This window comes from Aethina tumida, chromosome 5 (assembly GCF_024364675.1).
Source record: "Aethina tumida isolate Nest 87 chromosome 5, icAetTumi1.1, whole genome shotgun sequence".
Lineage (NCBI taxonomy): Eukaryota > Metazoa > Arthropoda > Insecta > Coleoptera > Nitidulidae > Aethina > Aethina tumida.
In genome coordinates, this window is record NC_065439.1 from 3,342,740 (window position 1) to 3,365,992 (window position 23,253).

Below are 23,253 nucleotides of genomic sequence, written 5' to 3' on the forward strand. Positions count from 1 at the left end.
ATAAAACATATTTTAAAACAACCCTCTAAATTTTATAATCGACAGTACCTTTTGAAAAGTGTCTGAAGCTTCAACAAAAAGAAATTAAATAAAAACAACAAACTTATTACATATATAAAACTATAAATTTAATTGTTAAAGGTAAGAACAATAAATTTTTGAAGTTAGTTTAGTAATAAATAATTGTTTTAAAGCTTACACAACTTTTATAAAAATAAATTACAATAAGATTACAAAATTATCATCAATGTAATCTATGTAAAACTAAATGTTTAACTGAAAGCTTTTCCATACAAGACTAAAACATATTTTAAAACAACTCTCTAATTTTTATAATCAACAGTAACTTTAGAAAAGTGTCTGAAGCTTCAATAAAAAGAAATTAAATAAAAACAACAAACTTATTACATATATAAAACTATAAATTTAATTGTTAAAGACAAGAACAATGAATTTTTGAAGTTAGTTTAGTAATAAATAATTGTTTTAAAGCTTATAAAGCTTTTATAAAAATAAATTACAATGAGATTACAAAATTATCATCAATGTAATCTATGTAAAACTAAAAGTGTAACTGAAAGCTTTTCCATATAAGAATAAAACATATTTTAAAACAACCCTCTAATTTTTATAATCAACAGTACCTTTTGAAAAGTGTCTGAAGCTTCAACAAAATGAAACTTATTACATATATAAAACTATAAATTTAATTGTTAAAGTCAAGAACAATGTATTTTTGAAATTAGTTTAGTAATAAATAATTATTTTAAAGCTTATAAAGCTTTTATAAAAATATTACAATAAAAGCTTCATTGTATGTAAATCTAAAAATATCAATTATCAACTGTTAAAAATGATTTTTGCATACACAACAAATAACGAAAAGTTTCTGAAAAGTTTTTAAAACTTTAGAGGAACTGTTAAAGTTAAATAAGGTAAGAAACTTTGTCATTCCAGAACATATCATAACTAACACCAAAATTTCGAAGTTTTAATGAAATTTTAAGTCATAAGTAAGCTTTTGTAAAATATATGACATAAAAGTTATCAAGAAAGTATTATTAAAACAACATTTTATAAGAATTATGTACCACTATAAATCTTCACCAATAAAGATCAGAACAAGATAAAATGTACCAAACCTTTAAGTTGGTTTTAATATTCACAGAAAAGCCCAAAAAACACATAGCAAAACAAGATGGCTATCTTTGTAATCAGTGTTAAACCTCAAACTCCAACAGATAAAGTTTGAAATGAAGCCGTAAACTAAAGGGAACGTCTTTTGCAACATAATAAATTTAGGACAATATGAACATCGGGGACCTGTAACATCATGAAGATACGATTTCGAGATTATGAACAAAGAGGCTCCCTGATTTACGGTACTGCTCAACATTTCGGCTGACGTTTCCCGGAACGATTTGTACTTCTTCGGCTTACCACAAACTCACATGACGAATCTGGACAAAAAACTTGTTTTATTATGGACGATTATTTCTTGAAATTAATGTAAATTAAGGATAACAACGTATTTCCATTAGTTTTATTACACTGCTAATTTTTAACAACGTTCAATAACCATTTCGGCACACAGGCACAGGTTCAATGTTGTAAGCTAAAAAACGGACGTTGTAATAAAGTTTTTTTTTCACAAAATTTTACTGCGTCAATATAAATAATAATCGGTGAACAACGACACGTTTTTGAGCAGTGGGGTCTTCAATTGAACCTCATTATGATATTTAATGGCCTCCGTGTCCAATAAAAACGTTGCCGCACTTTTGCTTTCACTTTTCGTATATCTTTATGACAGCTGTTAAATGGCCATGCGACATCAAACGTGTCCGCAACGTGCCTGAATATTTTTACCATCGGAAACGTCATAAAAGTTCAAAAAAAAAATTGCCAATGCAATCGTTAAAAAAGTAAATATAAAATGTAGTTTGAGCTTTTTTAAAAATAAAGAGGTAAATTTGAGAAAATAGGGTTAGGATTTTGTTGTGTAAAATGTGGGGTTAAGTAACAAAATTAACAACAGATTTTTGGCCCATCAAAAATTAAAATGTTTCTTCATTTAATGTTGTGGATGTGCTGAGACTTTCTAAGCTCTAAAGTAATTTATTTAAAATGGACTTTCCAGAATTCATAAAACTGCTCAATTATTTATGCACAAGTTACGTAACACTAGGTAAAAATTTATGCAGTTTTAGGCGAACAAAACTAAATGTAAATCGGGCAATACGACATTACGTAACGTTATTGGGAGCTTTTGCAAAAAGTTATGGCTGTTACGTAATCGCAGGTCAGTTGGTATAGATTTTGAAATATCGTAATGTTGAGTAATTCTCAAGAAATTGCATCCACCAAACAATAAAGTTGACGAAAAAATGACAGGAATTTTAATTTATTTATGTTTTGTTGTGAATTTTTATGGATGTATCATAAAATATTAATATAATTGTTCAGTTTTTATGCTGAAATTCATTTTTCTATAATACACAATTTTATAATTTAATTATTAAATTTTATAGGTAGAAAATGATTTTAAATTAAAACTGAAAATTAATAATGTGATAATAGATATAAAATATAAAAAAATAATAATTAATTATTAATATATGTTTTTTAATTTAAATAGACAATTATTAATAGATTTTTTTGGCTTTGAAAAAATATAAAAATTAATAAATATACATATATGTTTTTTAATTTAAACATACATTTATTAATTTTTCTAAATTCCTTCTAAAATAATATAATTTATTAATGTGACATTTTTGTCTTTGAGAAGATACACATAAATAATAAATTTACGTATTTTTAATTAAAACTGAAAATTAATAGTATGATAATATATATTTTTTTGACTGAAAAAATACAACATACAATTATTAATTTTTCTAAATTCCTTCTAAAATAATATAATTTATTAATGTGACATTTTTGTCTTTGAGAAGATACACATAAGTAATAAACAAATTTATGTATTTTAAATTGAAAAATTTTAAACTGAAACTTAATAATCTGATAATAGATATTTTTTGGCTTTGAAAAAATATACAACATTCATATGTGTTTTTTAATTTACATAGACAATTATTAATAAATATTTTTTGGTTTAAAAAATTATAAAAAATTAATAAATATTCATATATGTTTTTTAATTTAAACAGACAATTATTAATTTTTTTTTAAATTCCTTCTAAACTAATATAATTTATTAATGTGTCTTGGAGAAGAAATACATAAATAATAAATATACTTATATATTTTTAATTAAAACTGAAAATTAATAATGTGATAATTAATATTTTTAGGCTTTGAAAAAATATGAAAAATTAATAAATATTCATATATGTTTTTTTAATTTAAACAGACAATTATTAATTTTTTTTTAAATTCCTTCTAAACTAATATAATTTATTAATGTGTCTTGGAGAAGAAATACATAAATAATAAATATACTTATATATTTTTAATTAAAACTGAAAATTAATAATGTGATAATTAATATTTTTAGGCTTTGAAAAAATATGAAAAATCAATAAATATTCATATATGTTTTTTAATTTAAACAGACAATTATTAATGTTTCTAAATTTCTTCTAAAACAATAAAATTTATTAATGTGACATATATCTCTGAAAATTAATAAAGTAATAATAGATATTATTTGGGTTTGAAAAATTAGAAAAATTTATGTTTTTTTTTTTATTTAAACATACAATTATTAATTTTTTAAAAATTCCTCCCAAATTAAAATAACTTATATAAATAAACTTATATATTTTTAATTTAAAATGATAATTATTAGATGTTAGAAATTCCATCTTAAACAATAAAATGTTGACTTATCTTCCTTTTAATTAATAATAGGGAAAAATTAATGTATTCAAAATATTAACTTATTACTCAACAAAGTAATATTCTCTCCAGTTCCAAATAAAATAAAAATATAGTACCCACAATAAAATTGCATCAAGTTTTTAAGTATTTTATGAGCTTATGCAAAAACACGTAATACTAGGTCAAAACTTAACATTTGTCCGGCATCGCACTTCGAGGAAAGTAGAAGTAAATTTGGCCCAGTAAAATTTTTAGTTCCTTTGTGATTTATGCAAAAAATATTGCTGTTACGTAACAACAGGTCAAAATTACGGAATTAAATGCCCCGGGGGTACCGTAATGTTGTGCAACTTCGACTAGAAAACTCCCCCAGAATGTTGTGAATTATCAACAGTTTTATGGGATGACAATAAAACATTCAAAATTGGACTTTAACTTTTTGCATAATAGATAGGAATTCAAAAAATGTTACGTAATGTTTATTTAAGGATGGATTTATGTTATAAATTACATTACAGCACGAAATAATATTTAATTTAACCTAAAGCTTCCCGGAACTGCAGCTTTTAGTGTCTAGACAATTTGGTATCGAAAAATTTGGACTTGGGCATTTGGATCATGGTTTCGTCTAGACCACGACTTGTATATTAATTTCGGCCTTGTGTATAACCTCTCCTAATACATATTTATTAAATCTTTTAGCGCTACAAGCGATAAGTTCCCATGCACTTGTGGCACAAACAAATATTAATCGTGGTGATGGTGAAACAGCACAAACTAGTCGTAGTTCAACCACAATTAACTCATTTTCCTAAAACTTTCTAATTACCCGAACAATTATAGATTAATCACGTTTAATTATGTTTGAACGACAATTTTGAAACACGTTCAGGTGCAGTTCTAAAATAATCTCGACACGTGAGACTCGAACGGAAGTGTGAAAATATGCGGCTCAAGGAAACTATCATAAATAATAGTTTGTCCCAGTTGTGTGGTTTTGAAATTAAAACCGTTTAATAGTTAAAAGGGATGAGTCTTAAATTCTGTTAAGATTTGGCTGTCACATAACCTCAATACTAATTAATGCTGCGCAGCACCATCACTTTGATTATGCGCAGCATTATTTCTTCTTTGAACACTCGTTGGAAGAAAGGACTTAAACACAGTTTAAAATAAATTGATTTATTATTATGTAACATCAATTAGATGACTTGAAACTTGTGGCTTTTACAAAATAATTTTTGTGCAATTTACTAAGAACTTGTTAACATTTACTTAAGTGTGCACATATTTAATAAATTTATAAGTAACCATAATTTATTTCATTTAAAAAAGGTTTGACGATTTCTCAGAGATCTTTAAACTGTCAGTTTCTGGAAAGGTTTTTATGTTGTTCAAAAGAGTTATGCAAAAAGGGTTTTATGGTACCACTTAAAATTATTGGCAAACTACTTGCACTTTTCTTCAATTTATGATTCGGGTTGACGTGCCCCACTTTGCATTTCTAGAAAGGCTTGTAATTCAGGGTAAGAGTTATGCAAAAAGGGTTTTATGGTACCATTTATGGTTATTGCGAAACTGACTTTGTGCAATGTTACCAAAATAATTTGACGTAAAATTATTACGTGAATAATAGTTTATAACCTTAAATATTTATTATGAAACGCACGTACTTCCAACAGTTAAAGTTATAAATAAGAGTTGTGCAAAAAGGGTTTTATGATGTTATATATACGAAATATCTTCTAATTATCTTCTTCACTGGTTATAGTATCATACAGTGATTTATGTGAGCCTTAAATTTATTTGATTAGAGGTTTATGAGGTAGTACCAGAAGCAACAATCATAAGAACAAAAAATACTTCTATTGACCCAGTTTTGTGAGTCACCCTGTATCATTTAGAATAAATATTATATTAAAACTAAACTTAGAATAAATATTTGGAATTTGTTATTATTGTCCATTTCACAACCCCCCCAACTTAATTTTTTGCTGTTTATTTTCTTGAGTTGTAAATCCTCATTTCAATGTTTAATTTGTAGTTGACTCTTATTTGTGTAAATATTGCCGTCCGGCCGTCACTTTGCTGCCGCCAAAGGAATTTGAATATTGCTACCCGGAAAAGAGTTATGCAAAGGGTTTTCGGTTTATTGGTGGCAGTAGGTACTTTCTATTATTAGTTTATATTTGTGCAATATTTTACCCTTCGTTGTCGCAAAATGGTAACAAGGTCGAATTTTACTTTCGTTTCGTTTTACAATTGGTTCCATGAACTGATGGTCGTACCAGAAACTCCTTTTTTCTATATTTAAAATGAAACGAATCAATAAGTTATTCTTAACTTCAACGTATCATTATGGTTTGTCTTGGATGAAATTGTGGCAAAGTAAAATTTTACTTTCATTTTTCATTTGGTTCTATGAACTAATGGTCGTACCGGAAACTCCTTTTACCTAATTTTAATATGAAATGATCAAGAAGTAATTTTTATTCGATGTCACTATTATAGTTTTTATTAGATGTACTTAATTGAAACACCAGGGAGGTAGTACTGGAACCCAAAAATTAATTCTTGCACTATAAAAATGATTCCAGTGTATTTATGTTATATATTATCCTTCATTGATGCAAAATAGTAACAAGGTCGAAATTCAGTTTCATTTTTCATTTGGTTTCATGAACTAATGGTCGTACCGGAAGCTCCTTTTTGAATATTTAACATAAAATGAGTCAAGAAGTGATTCTACTTTAATGTCATCATTGTAGTTTTTCTTAGATCAACTTATAAAAATAATTAGTTTTTATTTTTATAATATTTTTCCCTTCGTTGTCGCAAATTATTAAAAAAGTCAAATTTCACTTTCATTTTTTAATTCATTTCATGATCTAAAAGTAGTACCAGAAACTTTTTTTTTCAGTAATTAACATAAAATGAATCAGTAAGTGATTTTACTTTAATGTCATCATTATAGTTTTTCTTAGATCAACTTAATTGGAAGCCAAAAATTAAATCTTACCTTATACAAATCATTCGTTTTTATTTGTGTAATATTTTATCATTTGTTGTCACAAAATAGTAAAAAAGTCATTTTTTTTCATTTTACAATTGGTTTCACGAATTAGTGGTAGTACCGGAAACTTTTTTTTCTGTAATTACAATGAAATGAACCAAGAAGTGATTCTACTTCAATGTAGTCATTGTAGTTTATCTTAAATAAACTTAATTGAAACACCACGGAGGTAGGTAGTACCGGAATTCAAAAATAATTCTTACAATATAAATATGATTCGTGTTTATTTGTGTAATATTTTACCCTTTGTTGTCGCAAACTAATAAGTCTTTACTTTTATTTTAAAACTGGTTCCTTGGTGGTACCGGAAACTTCTTTTTCAGTAATTGAAATGAAATGTATGTATTAGATCAACTAATTGAGACACTAGATCAAAGAAGACACCCTCACAAACATTAAAGGGTAAAATTGTTTATTGCACCCAGTAGGTACTTTCCATTTTCATTTTATATTTGTGCAATATTTTACCCTTCGCTTTTATAACATTTCGCAAAATGGAAACAAGGCCGAATTTTACTTTCATCGCGTGCCGCCTTCCCAGAAAAGATGCCGGCACAATATTCCCGACATCTCGAAGATTAACGTGGGCGATAAACCCGAAGATCTCGCATTAATTGTACATTACACAACGTGTCCCTGCGAGACTCAAAGTGAGGTTTCACGTTTGTGTAATTAATTGAGTTGCGGGTTCCACGAATCGGGTCCATTCATAAAAATGTCCATGTGCCTTCCTTAGGAGGTGATTAACATCGTTAAGAATGCGTCAATTATTTTTCCCGATAACCGTATCGGTTCGGTCATAGCGCCTTCACGGAATCGCACACATTTTACCCACGTCACCAGTAAAGAGCGCGTTGCTCAATTTAACCTACATGCGGTCGGAAAAAATGGCCGATAAAGCCGGCAAGAATGGACGGTCGTATGTCGCGAGATAAAATGAGAGGTGGCGGCGATGGCGTGACAACGGGGCAAGGTCCAGCAGCGCCTTGATAACTGCCGCACTGAGGTCCTCAAACTAATCGACGTCTGAGAGTACCACGTGGAGGCACCAAGTCCTGAGCCGGAGGTGGCTAGTAATAAGGTAGTACCGGCAAGCATTGGGGAGGTTTAGCCACGTTATTCAACGAGGAGGAAACGGGAGGTGAGGATGTTAAAATGTGGGAACTTGTTGGCGACCTCTGCGCCGGGTACGGCCGCCTAGATAGCAGCGGCGGAAAGGTTGCAGGCATCGTGACCACACACACAACTCGTCGTTGTTTACCGGTCTCGGGGCAGTCTGGGTGATCGCGAGGTCGTCTTTGATCCGAGTCGAGTAGGCCGTGACGTCAGTGCGCATTTACAGTCGGCATTTGTCCGCGGCCGTTCCCAGAAACCACCGCCAACAATTTCGCATGAATTATTTATGATCGGAGGCCGCCTTCGCGCCGATCACGAGAACCCTTCGCCGACGATTAAACGGTGTCCGGTTCTGCGGGGAAATTCGACCGTTTCTGGTTTGCACATCGACGGATTTCGTAATTTGCTGGGCGAAAATAGAGCGCGACACGCACACGCAACGACTGCTTTTCTGATTCCTACATCGTCGAAGCGGCTTCCTACTTGGTACCACTTAATTGACGCCAAATTATATTAACACAGAAATAGCTGCAAGGTGTTATTTTATATTATTAATCATAATTCCAACAGTTTTTAGTAGGTACTGATCGGTACTACCAACAATTTACAAGTACTTCATCATAAATCTAGACTCAGTATTTAAGTCACTTAAGTTAAAATTCCTTAAAAGAAAGTAAGAGTAGATTCTGCCACCTTCAGAAGATATTCCTTCAGTACCGTACGTGATAAACTAAACCATTAATTCAAAATAAAAATTAACAAGTTACAGCAATAAATATAATATGACGTGCAAGTTGTAGGCACGAGGCAATCGGCTTCGCACGTGGTCGATATAAATGGTTTTATCATTTAAATGAGTTATGTTTAGAATATGTTTTATGGCCAGTGAAAATAGCTTCTATTCTTCGCGTCTGTTTTAGAAATTTCCCGAAGAATAAAAGTAATTTTAGAAACTGCAGTGACCTAAAATGTTGGAATAGAAAATGAAGATTAAGTCCTGGACAGTTAAAATGATTCATTAAATATTATTAATTATATTTTTAATTAGATAAATAAGAAGAAACCATTCGATTTTTTTGTTTTTTAACCCCACAGTCATTTTGTTTTTCTTCTTTATTATTATTTAAAAAAATTGTCAAAAAGTTAACAAAATGGTAACTGAGAATTAAGATCTAGAAAGTTAGGAATGCATTAACTAACTTCTTATCATGTATAAATAATATCTTTATATTTTTAATTGAAGAATTAAGAATTTTCTAAAATTTTCTGTTTTTTTATCCTTATGATTATTTTTGTTTATCTTCTTAATCTTTATTTTAAAATTTATTAAAAAATTAACAAAATGGGAACTAAAAATTAAAATCTAGAAGATTGGAAGAATTCATCAACTTCTTATCATATGTAAATAATATCTTTATATTTTTAACTGAAGAAATAAGAAGAAACTATTTGAATTTTCTATGTTTTAACTTTGTGATCATACTTTTTGTTTCTCTCATTTATTATTATTTCAAAAATTACCAAAAGTTTAACAAAATAGAACAGAAGAATCATAATTAGAGGATTAGAAGAATTCATTAACTTATCATTTGTAAATAACACCTTTATATTTTTAATTGAAGAAATAAGAATTTTTTGAACCCAATGGTCATTTTTATTTATCTTCTTTATCTATAAGTTTAAAATTTATCAAAAGATTAATAGAATAGAATCTGAAAATTAAGAAGATTGGAAGAATTCTGTAACTGAATATCATCTTTAAATTTTTTACTGAAGAAATAAGAAGAAACTATTTGAATTTTTTATTTTTTAATTTTATAGTCATTTTTTTGTTTCTCTTAATTATTGTTATTTCAAAAATTACCAAAAGATTCATAAAATAGAAGAATTGAAGAAATAAGAACCCATTTGAATTTTCTGTTTTTCTTCCTATTTCAGAAATTATCAAAGTATTAATAAAATATAAACGAAGATTAAGACACAGAAGGTTGGAAGAATTTATTAACTTATCATCATATATAAATTACACATTTATCTTTTTAATTGAAGAAATAAGAACCCTTTTCGAATTTTCTGTTTTTTTTCTCAATATTTCAGAAATTATCAAAGTATTAATAAAATATAAATGAAGATTAAGACATAGAAGGTTGGAAGAATTCATTAACTTATCATCATATGTAAATTACACATTTATCTTTTTAATTAAAGAAATAAGAACTTATTTGAATTTTCTGTTTTTAACCCCATGGACATTTGTCTGTTTTTTTCTCAATAATTCAGAAGTTATCAAAGTATTAATAAAAGATAAATGAAGATTAAGACATAGAGGGTTGGAAGGATGCCATTTTTATATTTGTATTTGAATAAATATGAAGAAACCATTTGATAAAGTTTCGTAACTTTAACTGAGGATATGATCTGAGAGTTTATTAACTTGTTATCTTATATAAACAGCATTTTTATATTTGCCCCGAAGAAATAAGAAGGGATCACTTGACCTTTACGCCTTTAAGCCCCCCAATCTCCCAGTCTAACAATTAGTACGTCAGTATCAAAAAAAGACGCACCATCCGTCCTTTTAATTAACGTCCAGCCGGACGTGTCCGCACCGAGCCCGCAACTTTATCTCGCAATAAAACACACAAAGGCCCAATTTCGATTCCCATTACCTGGACCGTCTGTGACGTTGCGGTCCGATAATACATCTAGCCGCCTCGGCGTGTCCATTGTGGAACGGCCGGCCGGCCGGCGGGGGGAGGAGGGCGAGACGGCGAGCGCGGTCGCCTCCTCGATCTCGACGAGATGAGATGCCGTGCGTGGGTGTTTAATGCACGCTCTCCACGCTCGCCTTCGCGGCCACCTCGATTTTATGGGTACAGCCTCGGTCAAAAAGTGATGTCGATTTTCACTACGTTCTTCAAATTACCGGTGGTACCACCTCACACTTCAGCTTGCTCCCTTTTGGAGGTTCTATGGAGAGTCTGTTAGTTCGACCTCTGTAACTATGTAATCATGTGTACCTCAAATAATAGAGTGAAGTGGTACCTTAGTACTACTCGGTTGTTCTCTTTTGGAGGTTCTATAAGGATTCAGTTAGTTAAACCTTTTTAACTATGTGATTATTTTATGCCATAAATAAGAGTGTAAATTGGTACTATGGTACTACTTGACACCTCAGGTTACTCTCTTTTGAAAATTATATGGAAAGTCAGTTGGTTAAACCTTCCTGACAATGTCTTAAATAATCATCTTATGAGGAGTTAATTAAAGCTTTTTAACAATATAATCATTTGTGCCTTAAATAATAGTGTGAATTAGTTCTATGGTACTACTTCTATAGTGGTTTTCTTTCGAAAATTCTATGAGGAGTAAGTAAATTAAACCTTCCTAACAATATAATCATTTTGTACTTTAAATAACAGTGTAAATTAGTACTATGGTACCACTTTACTCTTTAGATTACTCACTTTTGGAAATTCTATGAGGATTCTGTTAATTACTCCTTTTTAACAATATAATCATTTTGTGACTTAAATAATAGTGTGAATTAGTTCTATGGTACTACTTCTGAAGTGGCTTCCTTTCGAAAATTCTATAAGCAGTAAGTTAATTAAACCTTCCTAACAATATAATCATTTTGTACTTTAAATAACAGTGTAAATTAGTACTATGGTACCACTTTACTTTGTAGATTACTCACTTTTGAAAATTCTTTGAGGAGTGAGTTAATTAAATCTTTTTAACAATATAATCATTTTGTGGCTTAAATAATAGTGTGAATTAGTTCTATCGTACTACTTCTGAAGTGGCTTCCTTTCGAAAATTCTATGAGGAGTAAGTAAATTAAACCTTTCTAACAATATAATCATTTTGTGCTTTAAATAACAGTGTAAATTAGTACCATGGTACCACTTTACTCTTTAGATTGCTCACTTTTGAAAATTCTATGAGGATTCTGTTAATTACTCCTTTTTAACAATATAATCATTTTGTGGCTTAAATAATAGTGTGAATTAGTTCTATGGTACTACTTCTGAAGTAGCTTCCTTTCGAAAATTCTATAAGGAGTAAGTTAATTAAACCTTCCTAATAATATAATCATTTTGTACTTTAAATAACAGTGTAAATTAGTACTATGGTACCACTTTACTCTTTAGATTGCTCACTTTTGAAATTTCTATGAGGATTCTGTTAATTACTCCTTTTTAACAATATAATCATTTTGTGGCTTAAATAATAGTGTGAATTAGTTCTATGGTACTACTTCTGAAGTGGCTTCCTTTCGAAAATTCTATGAGGAGTAAGTAAATTAAACCTTTCTAACAATATAATCATTTTGTGCTTTAAATAACAGTGTAAATTAGTACCATGGTACCACTTTACTCTTTAGATTGCTCACTTTTGAAAATTCTATGAGGATTCTGTTAATTACTCCTTTTTAATAATATAATCATTTTGTGGCTTAAATAATAGTGTGAATTAGTTCTATGGTACTACTTCTGAAGTAGCTTCCTTTCGAAAATTCTATAAGGAGTAAGTTAATTAAACCTTCCTAATAATATAATCATTTTGTACTTTAAATAACAGTGTAAATTAGTACTATGGTATCACTTTACTCTTTAGATTGCTCACTTTTGAAATTTCTATGAGGATTCTGTTAATTACTCCTTTTTAACAATATAATCATTTTGTGGCTTAAATAATAGTGTGAATTAGTTCTATGGTACTACTTCTGAAGTGGCTTCCTTTCGAAAATTCTATGAGGAGTAAGTTAATTAAACCTTCCTAACAATATAATCATTTTGTACTTTAAATAACAGTGTAAATTAGTACCATGGTACCACTTTACTCTTTAGATTGCTCACTTTTGAAAATTCTTTGAGGAGTGAGTTAATTAAATCTTTTTAACAATATAATCATTTTGTGGCTTAAATAATAGTGTGAATTAGTTCTATGGTACTACTTCTGAAGTGGCTTCCTTTCGAAAATTCTGTGAGGAGTAAGTTAATTTAACCTTCCTAACAATATAATCATTTTGTACTTTAAATAACAGTGTAAATTAGTACTATGGTACCACTTTACTCTTTAGATTGCTCACTTTTGAAAATTCTATGAGGAATCAGTTAATTAAACTTTTTTAATAATATAATTAATCAATTTGTGCCTTAAATAATATTGTGAAGTAGTACCATAGTACTCTATTTTGGAGATTCTACGATTGACGAGTCAACAATGTAATCATATTGTGCCATAAATAAAACGAAATCATTGTTCCAGTTAAGCATTTTCCCACAGCTATTGACGCCTTAAATATCGAGGACACGTGGCACATGTTTCAATTACCGACAATGACAATACAATACCTGAACCTTTTTGCGATTTGAATTAGCACATATTGACGACTAAAAATAATACGTGATTGTAATATCGCAGAGGCAAAGGCAAGGTACGATTTGCACGTTCAACGGTTTCTAGAAAATGATTTGTGACCGTGTCAGTTGTTGTTGTTGTAGTTGTTTTGTTTTAGGAAGTGTCGTAAAAACGTAACTACTTTTACAAATCGAAACTATTTGAACATGGATATTATCTGAGTAATAAAAATCGACATTGAATATTAATGATGTTGTGCGGCAACGAAATGCATTTTGCGGCAAAATCACGAATTTCGACCGTCGAACAGAAGTCGCGTATCGACAAATCTAGATCGTAGATAAGTTGTTTATCAGTTCACCGCCAATTTAAGAGGTCAAACGTGATCCGGGTCGAGACGTCAAGCCGGATTTCTAGTTCGGATCAACCGGCCTCGCGATAGACCAAGATTGCACAACAGTACCATCTAGATCGTCTCGCAATTCCCTGAACAAATCCCGGACCCATTCAATACGAGGCATGTGACTGTGAGCTGATCGTGGACTTAAGTACACGACGAACTAAATGATGGGGGACCGGACGAGGAATCGGTGAACATTTTAACCATCGGATTCGGCATTGAATATTAACGATGGCCGGCCAGTAACAAAGGTCCAATCCAATTTCGTTTGTTATTATTTTTTTCCGTCTGGTCCCCGGGAGGAGATGCAGTGGCCTCGCATTGTCCGAGATGCGACGCGGTCGGCACGTTTGATGCTCGCGCTGACGAGTGCACACATCGAGTCGGTCGCACCGTGCTCGAAACGCACACATCGCTCATTTTATTTCTTGTTTCTTGGTAGTACTTCTACCACTTTTCTTCTAGTTCTGTAGCCATCTATAAAAGTATTTTTTCCCAATTAATATTGATACTGCTAGAAGAATAGTGGTAGAAGTACTACTAGTACCTCCATAGGTACTTCAAATCACAGACTAATTAACATTGAGTCGAGTACTTCTGTACTAATGATGCTTATTCTGTAATTAATTTAAATTATAAACTAATGAACTGTGTGTGTTTTTTTCCAGTGTGTCTTCTTCTAAGATAATTATTTTCTTTTGCTTTAAGCAATATTAATATTAATTCTGTAATAAGTACCTCTATAGATGGAGGTTCTTCAGTAATTATTTCAAATCACAAACTAATGAACTGTGAGTCTTCTTCCAAGATAATTATCTTCTTCTACTTTAAGCAACATTAATATTAATTCTGTAAGAAGTACCTCTACTGATGAAGGTTCTTCAGTAATTATTTCAAATCACAAACTAATGAACTGTGAGTCTTCTTCCAAGATAATTATCTTCTTATACTTTAAGCAACATTAATATTAATTCTGTAATAAGTACCTCTACAGATGAAGGTTCTTCAGTAATTATTTCAAATCACAAACTAATGAACTGTGAGCCTTCTTCTAAGATAATTATCTTCTTCTACTTTAAGCAACATTAATATTAATTCTGTAGTAAGTACCTCTACAGATGAAGGTTCTTCAGTAATTATTTTAAATCACATACTAATGAACTGTGAGTCTTCTTCCAAGATAATTATCTACTTCCACTTTAAGTAACATTAATATTAATTCTGCAATAAGTACCTCTACAGATGGAGGTTCTTCAGTAATTATTTCAAATCACAAACTAATGAACTGTGAGTCTTCTTCCAAGATAATTATCTTCTTCTACTTTAAGCAACATTAATATTAATTCTGTAAGAAGTACCTCTACAGATGAAGGTTCTTCAGTAATTATTTCAAATCACAAACTAATGAACTGTGAGTCTTTTTCCAAGATAATTATCTACTTCTACTTTAAGCAACATTAATATTAATTCTGTAGTAAGTACCTCTACAGATGAAGGTTCTTCAGTAATTATTTCAAATCACAAACTAATGAACTGTGAGTCTTCTTCCAAGATAATTATGTTCTTCTACTTTAAGCAACATTAATATTAATTCTGTAATAACTACCTCTACAGATGGAGGTTCTTTAGTAATTATTTCAAATCACAAACTAATGAACTGTGAGTCTTCTTCCAAGATAATTATCTTCTTATACTTTAAGCAACACTAATATTAATTCTGTAAGAAGTACCTCTACAAATGAAGGTTCTTCAGTAATTATTTCAAATCACAAACTAATGAACTGTGAGTCTTCTTCCATGATAATTATCTACTTCTACTTTAAGCAACATTAATATTAATTCTGTAAGAAGTACCTCTACAGATGAAGGTTCTTCAGTAATTATTTCAAATCACAAACTAATGAACTGTGAGTCTTCTTCCAAGATAATTATCTTCTTCTACTTTAAGCAACATTAATATTAATTCTGTAAGAAGTACCTCTACAGATGAAGGTTCTTCAGTAATTATTTCAAATCACAAACTAATGAACTGTGAGTCTTTTTCCAAGATAATTATCTACTTCTACTTTAAGCAACATTAATATTAATTCTGTAGTAAGTACCTCTACAGATGAAGGTTCTTCAGTAATTATTTCAAATCACAAACTAATGAACTGTGAGTCTTCTTCCAAGATAATTATCTTCTTCTACTTTAAGCAACATTAATATTAATTCTGTAATAAGTACCTCTACAGATGGAGGTTCTTTAGTAATTATTTCAAATCACAAACTAATGAACTGTGAGTCTTCTTCCAAGATAATTATCTTCTTCTACTTTAAGCAACATTAATATTAATTCTGTAAGAAGTACCTCTACAAATGAAGGTTCTTCAGTAATTATTTCAAATCACAAACTAATGAACTGTGAGTCTTCTTCCAAGATAGTTATCTTCTTCTACTTTAAGCAACATTAATATTAATTCTGTAAGAAGTACCTCTACAGATGACGGTTCTTCAGTAATTATTTCAAATCATAAACTAATGAACTGTGAGTCTTCTTCCAAGATAATTATCTTCTTCTACTTTAAGCAACATTAATATTAATTCTGTAAGAAGTATCTCTACAGATGAAGGTTCTTCAGTAATTATTTCAAATCACAAACTAATGAACTGTGAGTCTTCTTCCAAGATAATTATCTTCCTCTACTTTAAGCAACATTAATATTAATTCTGTAAGAAGTACCTCTACAGATGAAGGTTCTTCAGTAATTATTTCAAATCACAAACTAATGAACTGTGAGTCTTCTTCCAAGATAGTTATCTTCTTCTACTTTAAGCAACATTAATATTAATTCTGTAAGAAGTACCTCTACAGATGAAGGTTCTTCAGTACTTATTTCAAATCATAAACTAATGAACTGTGAGTCTTCTTCCAAGATAATTATCTTCTTCTACTTTAAGCAACATTAATATTAATTCTGTAAGAAGTATCTCTACAGATGAAGGTTCTTCAGTAATTATTTCAAATCACAAACTAATGAACTGTGAGTCTTCTTCCAAGATAATTATCTTCTTCTACTTTAAGCAACATTAATATTAATTCTGTAAGAAGTACCTCTACAGATGAAGGTTCTTCAGTAATTATTTCAAATCACAAACTAATGAACTGTGAGTCTTCTTCCAAGATAATTATCTTCTTCTACTTTAAGCAACATTAATATTAATTCTGTAAGAAGTACCTCTACAGATGAAGGTTCTTCAGTAATTATTTCAAATCACAAACTAATGAACTGTGAGTCTTCTTCCAAGATAATTATCTTCTTCTACTTTAAGCAACATTAATATTAATTCTGTAAGAAGTACCTCTACAGATAAAGGTTCTTCAGTCATTATTTCAAATCACAATAAACTGTGAGTCTTTTTCTAGAAGCATATTAATTGTGGAATAAGTACTTTTTTAATTGAAGGTTCTTCTCGTATCATTTGGAGTACCAAATTAAGAAACCAAAAATCTTCTTCTAGGAAGGTATGTTTTCTTCTACTTAAAAATCTCAGTGTTGAAGAAACAATATGAAAAAATTAATAACATATTATAAAAGGAAGAACGCTTTACGAGCGTGAATAAAATAGCAGTACCACATTGAAGATTACTGTGCGGCATTTCGTGGAGAGAGAGGTCGAACGGCAGCGAAGGCGAAGAGCTCGCAGCCACCCGCGGTCAGGGGCGGGGCTTTCCCACAGTCGCGAGCGTGACGCACTCGGGCACGTGTGTCATCTCGTACTCCGCTCGCCGCCGTGCGACAGCGGAGGCTGCGGTCCGCCGCCGCGTTGCCACGTCCAACTTAATCCCCCGCAAACTGGGAAACCAATCCGTGAACCCACCTTTCAACCTGTTAAGTCCCGTTGATCTACGTTAAACGACTTAAGGGTGGTTTGAGCTCAGAGCAACGTTGTGACTAAATGGACAAACAAAATGATTTTTATACAACAAATTGGAGACGGGTTTTGCGGCTCAGAATTTTGGTGTGGCTAAAAAATTCGTCCTTGTCCAGATTATTTTTAAGTGGTTGGCTTTCGGCCGACGCGTCCGGTCGTATTTTTGGATGAGGCCGCCGCGCCGGCAACAGCGGTCCAGACGCTCACTCACACACACTCACCAACCACCCACCTGTGTGTGTGTGTGTGTGTATGGAGGAGAGCCGGCAACTGGCACAGGTTGCAGCAGCGGTGTACCGTGCACGTTACAAACATCGCATACCGTTCCTAAACAGGGCCGTATTCATATTATTTATAGATTATTTATTGTTTTTATACATAATAAAAATAATGTGCACTAATAAATAGTCATAATCGCTTGGGGGTTGAAGTGTTGTAAAAAATTATAAAATAATTCAAGTCGGAAATGAAGTTTACTTTGGCCAAAATTTAAATAAAGACCCGACGCCCTCAATAAAGGACACACGATTAATATTAAATTGTTTTATAACACGTCCTCACCCCCTCAAAAAAGTTATTGTAACTGGTACCTGAGGTAAAGGGGGTTTGCTTAACTCTTACCTGACCGGTTATTGAGGCGCACTTTTGTGCCGATTATTATGAATTTACGATTATTTTTTTACATCCCTTTGCTTGCGCCTCGGATTTCAAAAAACCTCTTTTATTGCCGTAATTATGGTTTACGGGGTGACAATAAAAAAAAAAAAACGTTTACGTCCAGTCTCCACAACAAACGACCTTTTTTAAAATTTAAATGGGGAAAAATACAATTATTTATGTTGGTGAACACAAATGTTGTTTGTAATGATGATTGAACAGAGAAAGAATTACTGCACTTATAAAATTCTTGGAAACTATTATCATAGCAACAAATAAATATGTGTTTAAAATTAATATTTAATTATGTAAATGTGCATAAATCTTAAGGATTAAAAATAAAAATCTAAGAAAAACATTATTCAATATTAACATATTTTTATATAAAAGAAATTTAAAATATTTCTTTAATAATTTAATGGAAAACTAAGTTGTAAATATTGAAATTTCTATATATTTTTTTTTTTTTTAATTCATAAAATAAATTTAGTTTTATACAATTATTAATATTATTCTTTTGGGGAATTATAAAATAATTGTATTAATTTCAGTTATACAGTGAAAAAATATAATGGATTGAATTAAACTTAAAATTTAAGTCACTTACGCCTATATTTGATTTTGACTTGTGTTGTTTATTGATGTATAATCCAAAGAGAAAGTTTGCTGGAATTGCCGAAACTTCCAGATTATGCCATTTATAATAAATCGTGTACAAAGGGCAAGTTTCCACAACAAAAATTATAAACGTAACGTTCACTTCACTATAATTATCATATACCAAAATTTTATATGCTTCAATTATTATTTTGTTGTTTGTTTTAGATATTAATTAGTAAAAATTATGGTTAAAACTTGTCACAATAATTAAAGCATTTAAAATTTTTAGAAATATTTATTTTTATACATATTTTTTTAAATTATTTTTTTATTTACCAATACTAGAAAACAATTTTGAATTAAAATTGATTTATTGATTGAAACTTTCTTATTATTATTATTTCTTCTAATTATTTATATTTAATTACACCTATTTATTAATTATTATTTTATAAATTGTTTATTATTGAATAGTTTTTGAATTTTTATAATTAAGTTAAAACTTGTCACATTAAAAAAAACACGTAAAACTTGTTAAAATATTTATTTTTTATATATTTTATTGAATTATGTTTTTTATTTATCCAGGATTTGTTTTTAATGTTTAATTTTATAATTAAATTAAAATTTGTCATATTAAAAAGACAACTTTGAAAATAATTAATTAAGATTGTTTCCAAATATTTATTTTTTGAAAAATTCTTATTTTTTACTCATATTTTATTAAATTAAATTATTTTTATTTGTCAATTATTTGTTTTTAATGTTTATTATGGAGTAACTTTAAATTTTTTTAATTAAGTTAAAACTTGTCATATTAATCATACCACTCAGACTTTTTTAAGATGTTTATTTTTATATATTTTATTAAATTATGTTTTTTATTCATCAATTATTTTTTTTTAATGATCCACATTTAATAAAATTTTATAATTAAATTAAAACTTGTCATATTAAGTGAACAATTTTGGAATTGCTTCCAAATATTTATTTTTCTCATACATATTTTATTAAATTAAATTATTTTTATTTGCCAATTATTTGTTTTTAATATTTATTATTGAGTAACTTTGAATTTTTATAATTGAATTAAAAATTTGTCATATTAATCATACTACTTAGTTTTGTTTAAGATGTTTATTTTTATATATTTTATTAAATTATGTTTTTTATTTATCAAATATTTGTTTTTAATAATTAACATTTAATAATATTTTATAATTAAATGAAAACTTGTCATATTAAGTAAACAATATAGAAAATAATTAAAATTGCTTCCAAATATTTATTTTTTCAAAAATTCTTATTTTTATACATATTTTATTAAATTCAATTATTTTTATTTGCCAATTATTTATTTTTAATGTTTATTATTGAGCAATCTTTTAATTTTTTTAATTAAGTTAAAACTTGTCATATTAATCATACCACATAGATTTTTTTTAAGATGTTTATTTTTTATATATTTTATTAAATTATGTTTTTTATTTAGCCATTATTTGTTTTTAATGATCCACATTTAATAAAAAAATTAAACTTGTTATGTTAAGTGGACAATTTTGGAAATAATTAATTAAAATTGTTTCCAAATATTTAGTTTTTTAAAAATTCTTATTTTTATATATATTTTATTAAATTGAATTTTTGTAATGTTCAATATTAAATAAAATTTTATAATTAAATTAAAACTTGTCATATTAAATAGACTTAATGATTAAATAAAATTGTTTCTAAATATTTATTAATTGAAAACTTTTTATTTTTATACATACTTTACTAAATTGAATTATTTTCCATCTTTGAATTTTCATAAATAAATTAAAACTTGTCATATTAAATAGGCAATTTAAGAAATTATAAAATTGTTCACGAAAATTTATGTATTGAATAATCTGTTAAGTTAAATTTTGAAATACAATAAAAAAAGTTATTTTATATGTAAAATACAATTAAACTATATTATATTTATAATATATTTAATTTTCGTTGGTGAGTAATTCCGAAGATATTAAAATTTTGAAAATGGCTCAGGTACTTTGTGTGTGGATTAAACTAAACCTCTCGAATAATATAATAATGACATTCCATGCGTGGTGTTATAATTAGAGAATAAAAAGTAGGGTCCCGAGCCAGTAATATAAATGATATAACCTTCAGCAAGGTCTTTTCAAAAGCCATCCACGTAGATTCGATTCGATTTCCCCATGTGATTTATTTATTTAATAGCGTAATCATGACGGCACGGTTTTCACCGATCGACCAACAATCGAAAAGCCGAACGAAATCGGTCAAATAACACCGATATTTCACTACATAATTTTCCCCCCCGTACGTTCACAAATTAATAACCACCCTGTCCGCACTCCGAAATACCATCGCCAGTCATTATTTATGGGTTTTGTTTCCGAAACGCGGGGTCCAACAGGTAGTTGTAATAATTAGATAAACCGGCTCTGTACGTTCACACGAACGTGCCCGATCCACCATGGGAACGTAACGAACTAGACATCTCACATAAAATCTACCTCCCCCCACCACTCGGGACCTGATGCTGATTCAACTGGTACAGAAGGCGAGCGCGACAAAGCGCACTACGCTTCCTGACTTCGTACCGTGCAGTACTAGCCGGAGCCGAGTGGACCCGAGTGAAGGTGATTGCGCACGACGCAAGTGACAGTGATTACTATTACTATTATTATTATTATTGAACAGTGTGTGACACGTTACGGATTATACACATAACACCATGGTGACCAATACACAGGCCAGTGTGCTGCAGCAAAATGCCATCAGCAGCGTACAACCAACCCCCACGGTCGAGTCGACCACCACGGCAAGGAGAGTCAGCGACAATCGAAGGGTAAGTAATTTGACCGCTCGTTCTAACTTTAAAACAAAAGAGTGCTTTGGCCGCGGGCCAAAACTGGCACGTGCCAAACCATTGGTTGGGTAACAATAGCCTTCTAAAATTAACTTTCCCACGCTCATAACGACTGCAATTTATATTAAACTGACCTTTCTCTTTGCAGAGCAACAAGCCCATCATGGAGAAGAGGCGCAGGGCCAGGATCAACAACTGCTTGAACGAGCTCAAGACCCTCATCCTGGACGCCATGAAAAAAGACGTAAGTACTCCTCCTCAACTTGTGTTTTGTGACAAATTGTCTGACGTCCAATTTGTTGTTGTTGTTACAGCCAGCCCGCCACTCTAAGTTGGAGAAGGCCGACATCCTGGAGATGACGGTGAAGCACCTGCAGAACCTGCAGCGGCAACAAGTGGCTATGTCGGCTTCCGCCGACCCGTCGGTCGTCAACAAGTTCCGCGCCGGCTTCAGCGAGTGCGCCAGCGAGGTGGGCCGCTTCCCCGGCCTGGACCCCATAGTGAAGCGGCGACTGCTCCAACACCTAGCCAACTGCCTCAACCAGGGCGGCAAGCCGCAGGAGGTGCCGCAGGTGCAGGTGCACATACTCCCCAACAAGCCCGAGCCCCAAGTCGTACCGCAAAGCAGCGGCATCATATTCAGCAACGGCAACGGCACCGGCGTCCAACTGGTGCCCACCAGGTTACCCAACGGCGACATAGCCTTGGTGTTGCCCACCAGCGTGGCCCAAGGAATGCCCCAACAGATGAACTCGTCGGTACCCCTACTAGTACCCATCATCCCCGACCGGTCGCCCTCCGTGCAATCAGCCTCGAGCAGCACCTCCAACTACTCCCCCAGCCACAGTCCCGAACCCATGGACACGATGTACAGCCAACCCAAACCCCTGTCGCTGGTGGTGAGGAAGTCGGAGCCGGTCGAGGAGGAGGAGAAGCCGTGGAGGCCTTGGTGAACGATCGATTTTCTATTCGGAAAACATGAATGTATTGTGATATAAGGAAGAATCTCCAGTATTAGAAATTAGGATTCTTCTAAATGAGCCATATTTTAGTCTTGAATAAATATTTATTTAAAAGGAGTACCATACTCGGGCAAGGTACAAGTGCAAATACGCATCCTAGATGTTTGAATGAATTGTTTTTTTATTACGCGATTCTTAGCTGTGAATAGATTTGTACATATTATTTTGTGAGAGTTTTATTGAATACATATTTAATTTTTTTAGATTGTAATTGTAACACGTTTTGTGCCTTATCAACAGCAAGATCTTATATGTCTTCCATGTTGATTCTAAGTACTATTATTTATATTGTGCATAGTATATTACGGTGCTAATATACATTTATTTTACATAAAAAACAAGAATTTTACCCTTTTTTAATTAAACCCTTTTT

At 30.8% G+C, this 23,253-nt stretch overlaps 1 protein-coding gene across 1 annotated transcript; it reads left to right on the forward strand.

The window, feature by feature from the left end:
* Positions 1 to 21,055: 21,055 nt before the first annotated feature.
* Positions 21,056 to 23,043, forward strand: LOC109605201 (protein hairy). The gene is made up of 3 exons (XM_020021769.2): positions 21,056 to 21,837; positions 22,007 to 22,102; positions 22,173 to 23,043. The coding sequence occupies exons 1-3, from the start codon at positions 21,724 to 21,726 to the stop codon at positions 22,809 to 22,811; spliced, it is 849 nt and encodes a 282-aa protein (XP_019877328.1). The 5' UTR covers positions 21,056 to 21,723; the 3' UTR covers positions 22,812 to 23,043.
* The last annotated feature ends 210 nt before the right edge of the window (positions 23,044 to 23,253 follow it).

Coding starts and splice junctions, on each gene's coding strand:
- LOC109605201 (XM_020021769.2), top strand. CDS start 21,724: ATGGTGACCAATACACAGGCCAGTGTGCTGCAGCAAAATGCCATCAGC. Junction 21,838..22,006: donor GAGTCAGCGACAATCGAAGG/GTAAGTAATTTG, acceptor TTCTCTTTGCAG/AGCAACAAGCCCATCATGGA. Junction 22,103..22,172: donor TGGACGCCATGAAAAAAGAC/GTAAGTACTCCT, acceptor TTGTTGTTACAG/CCAGCCCGCCACTCTAAGTT.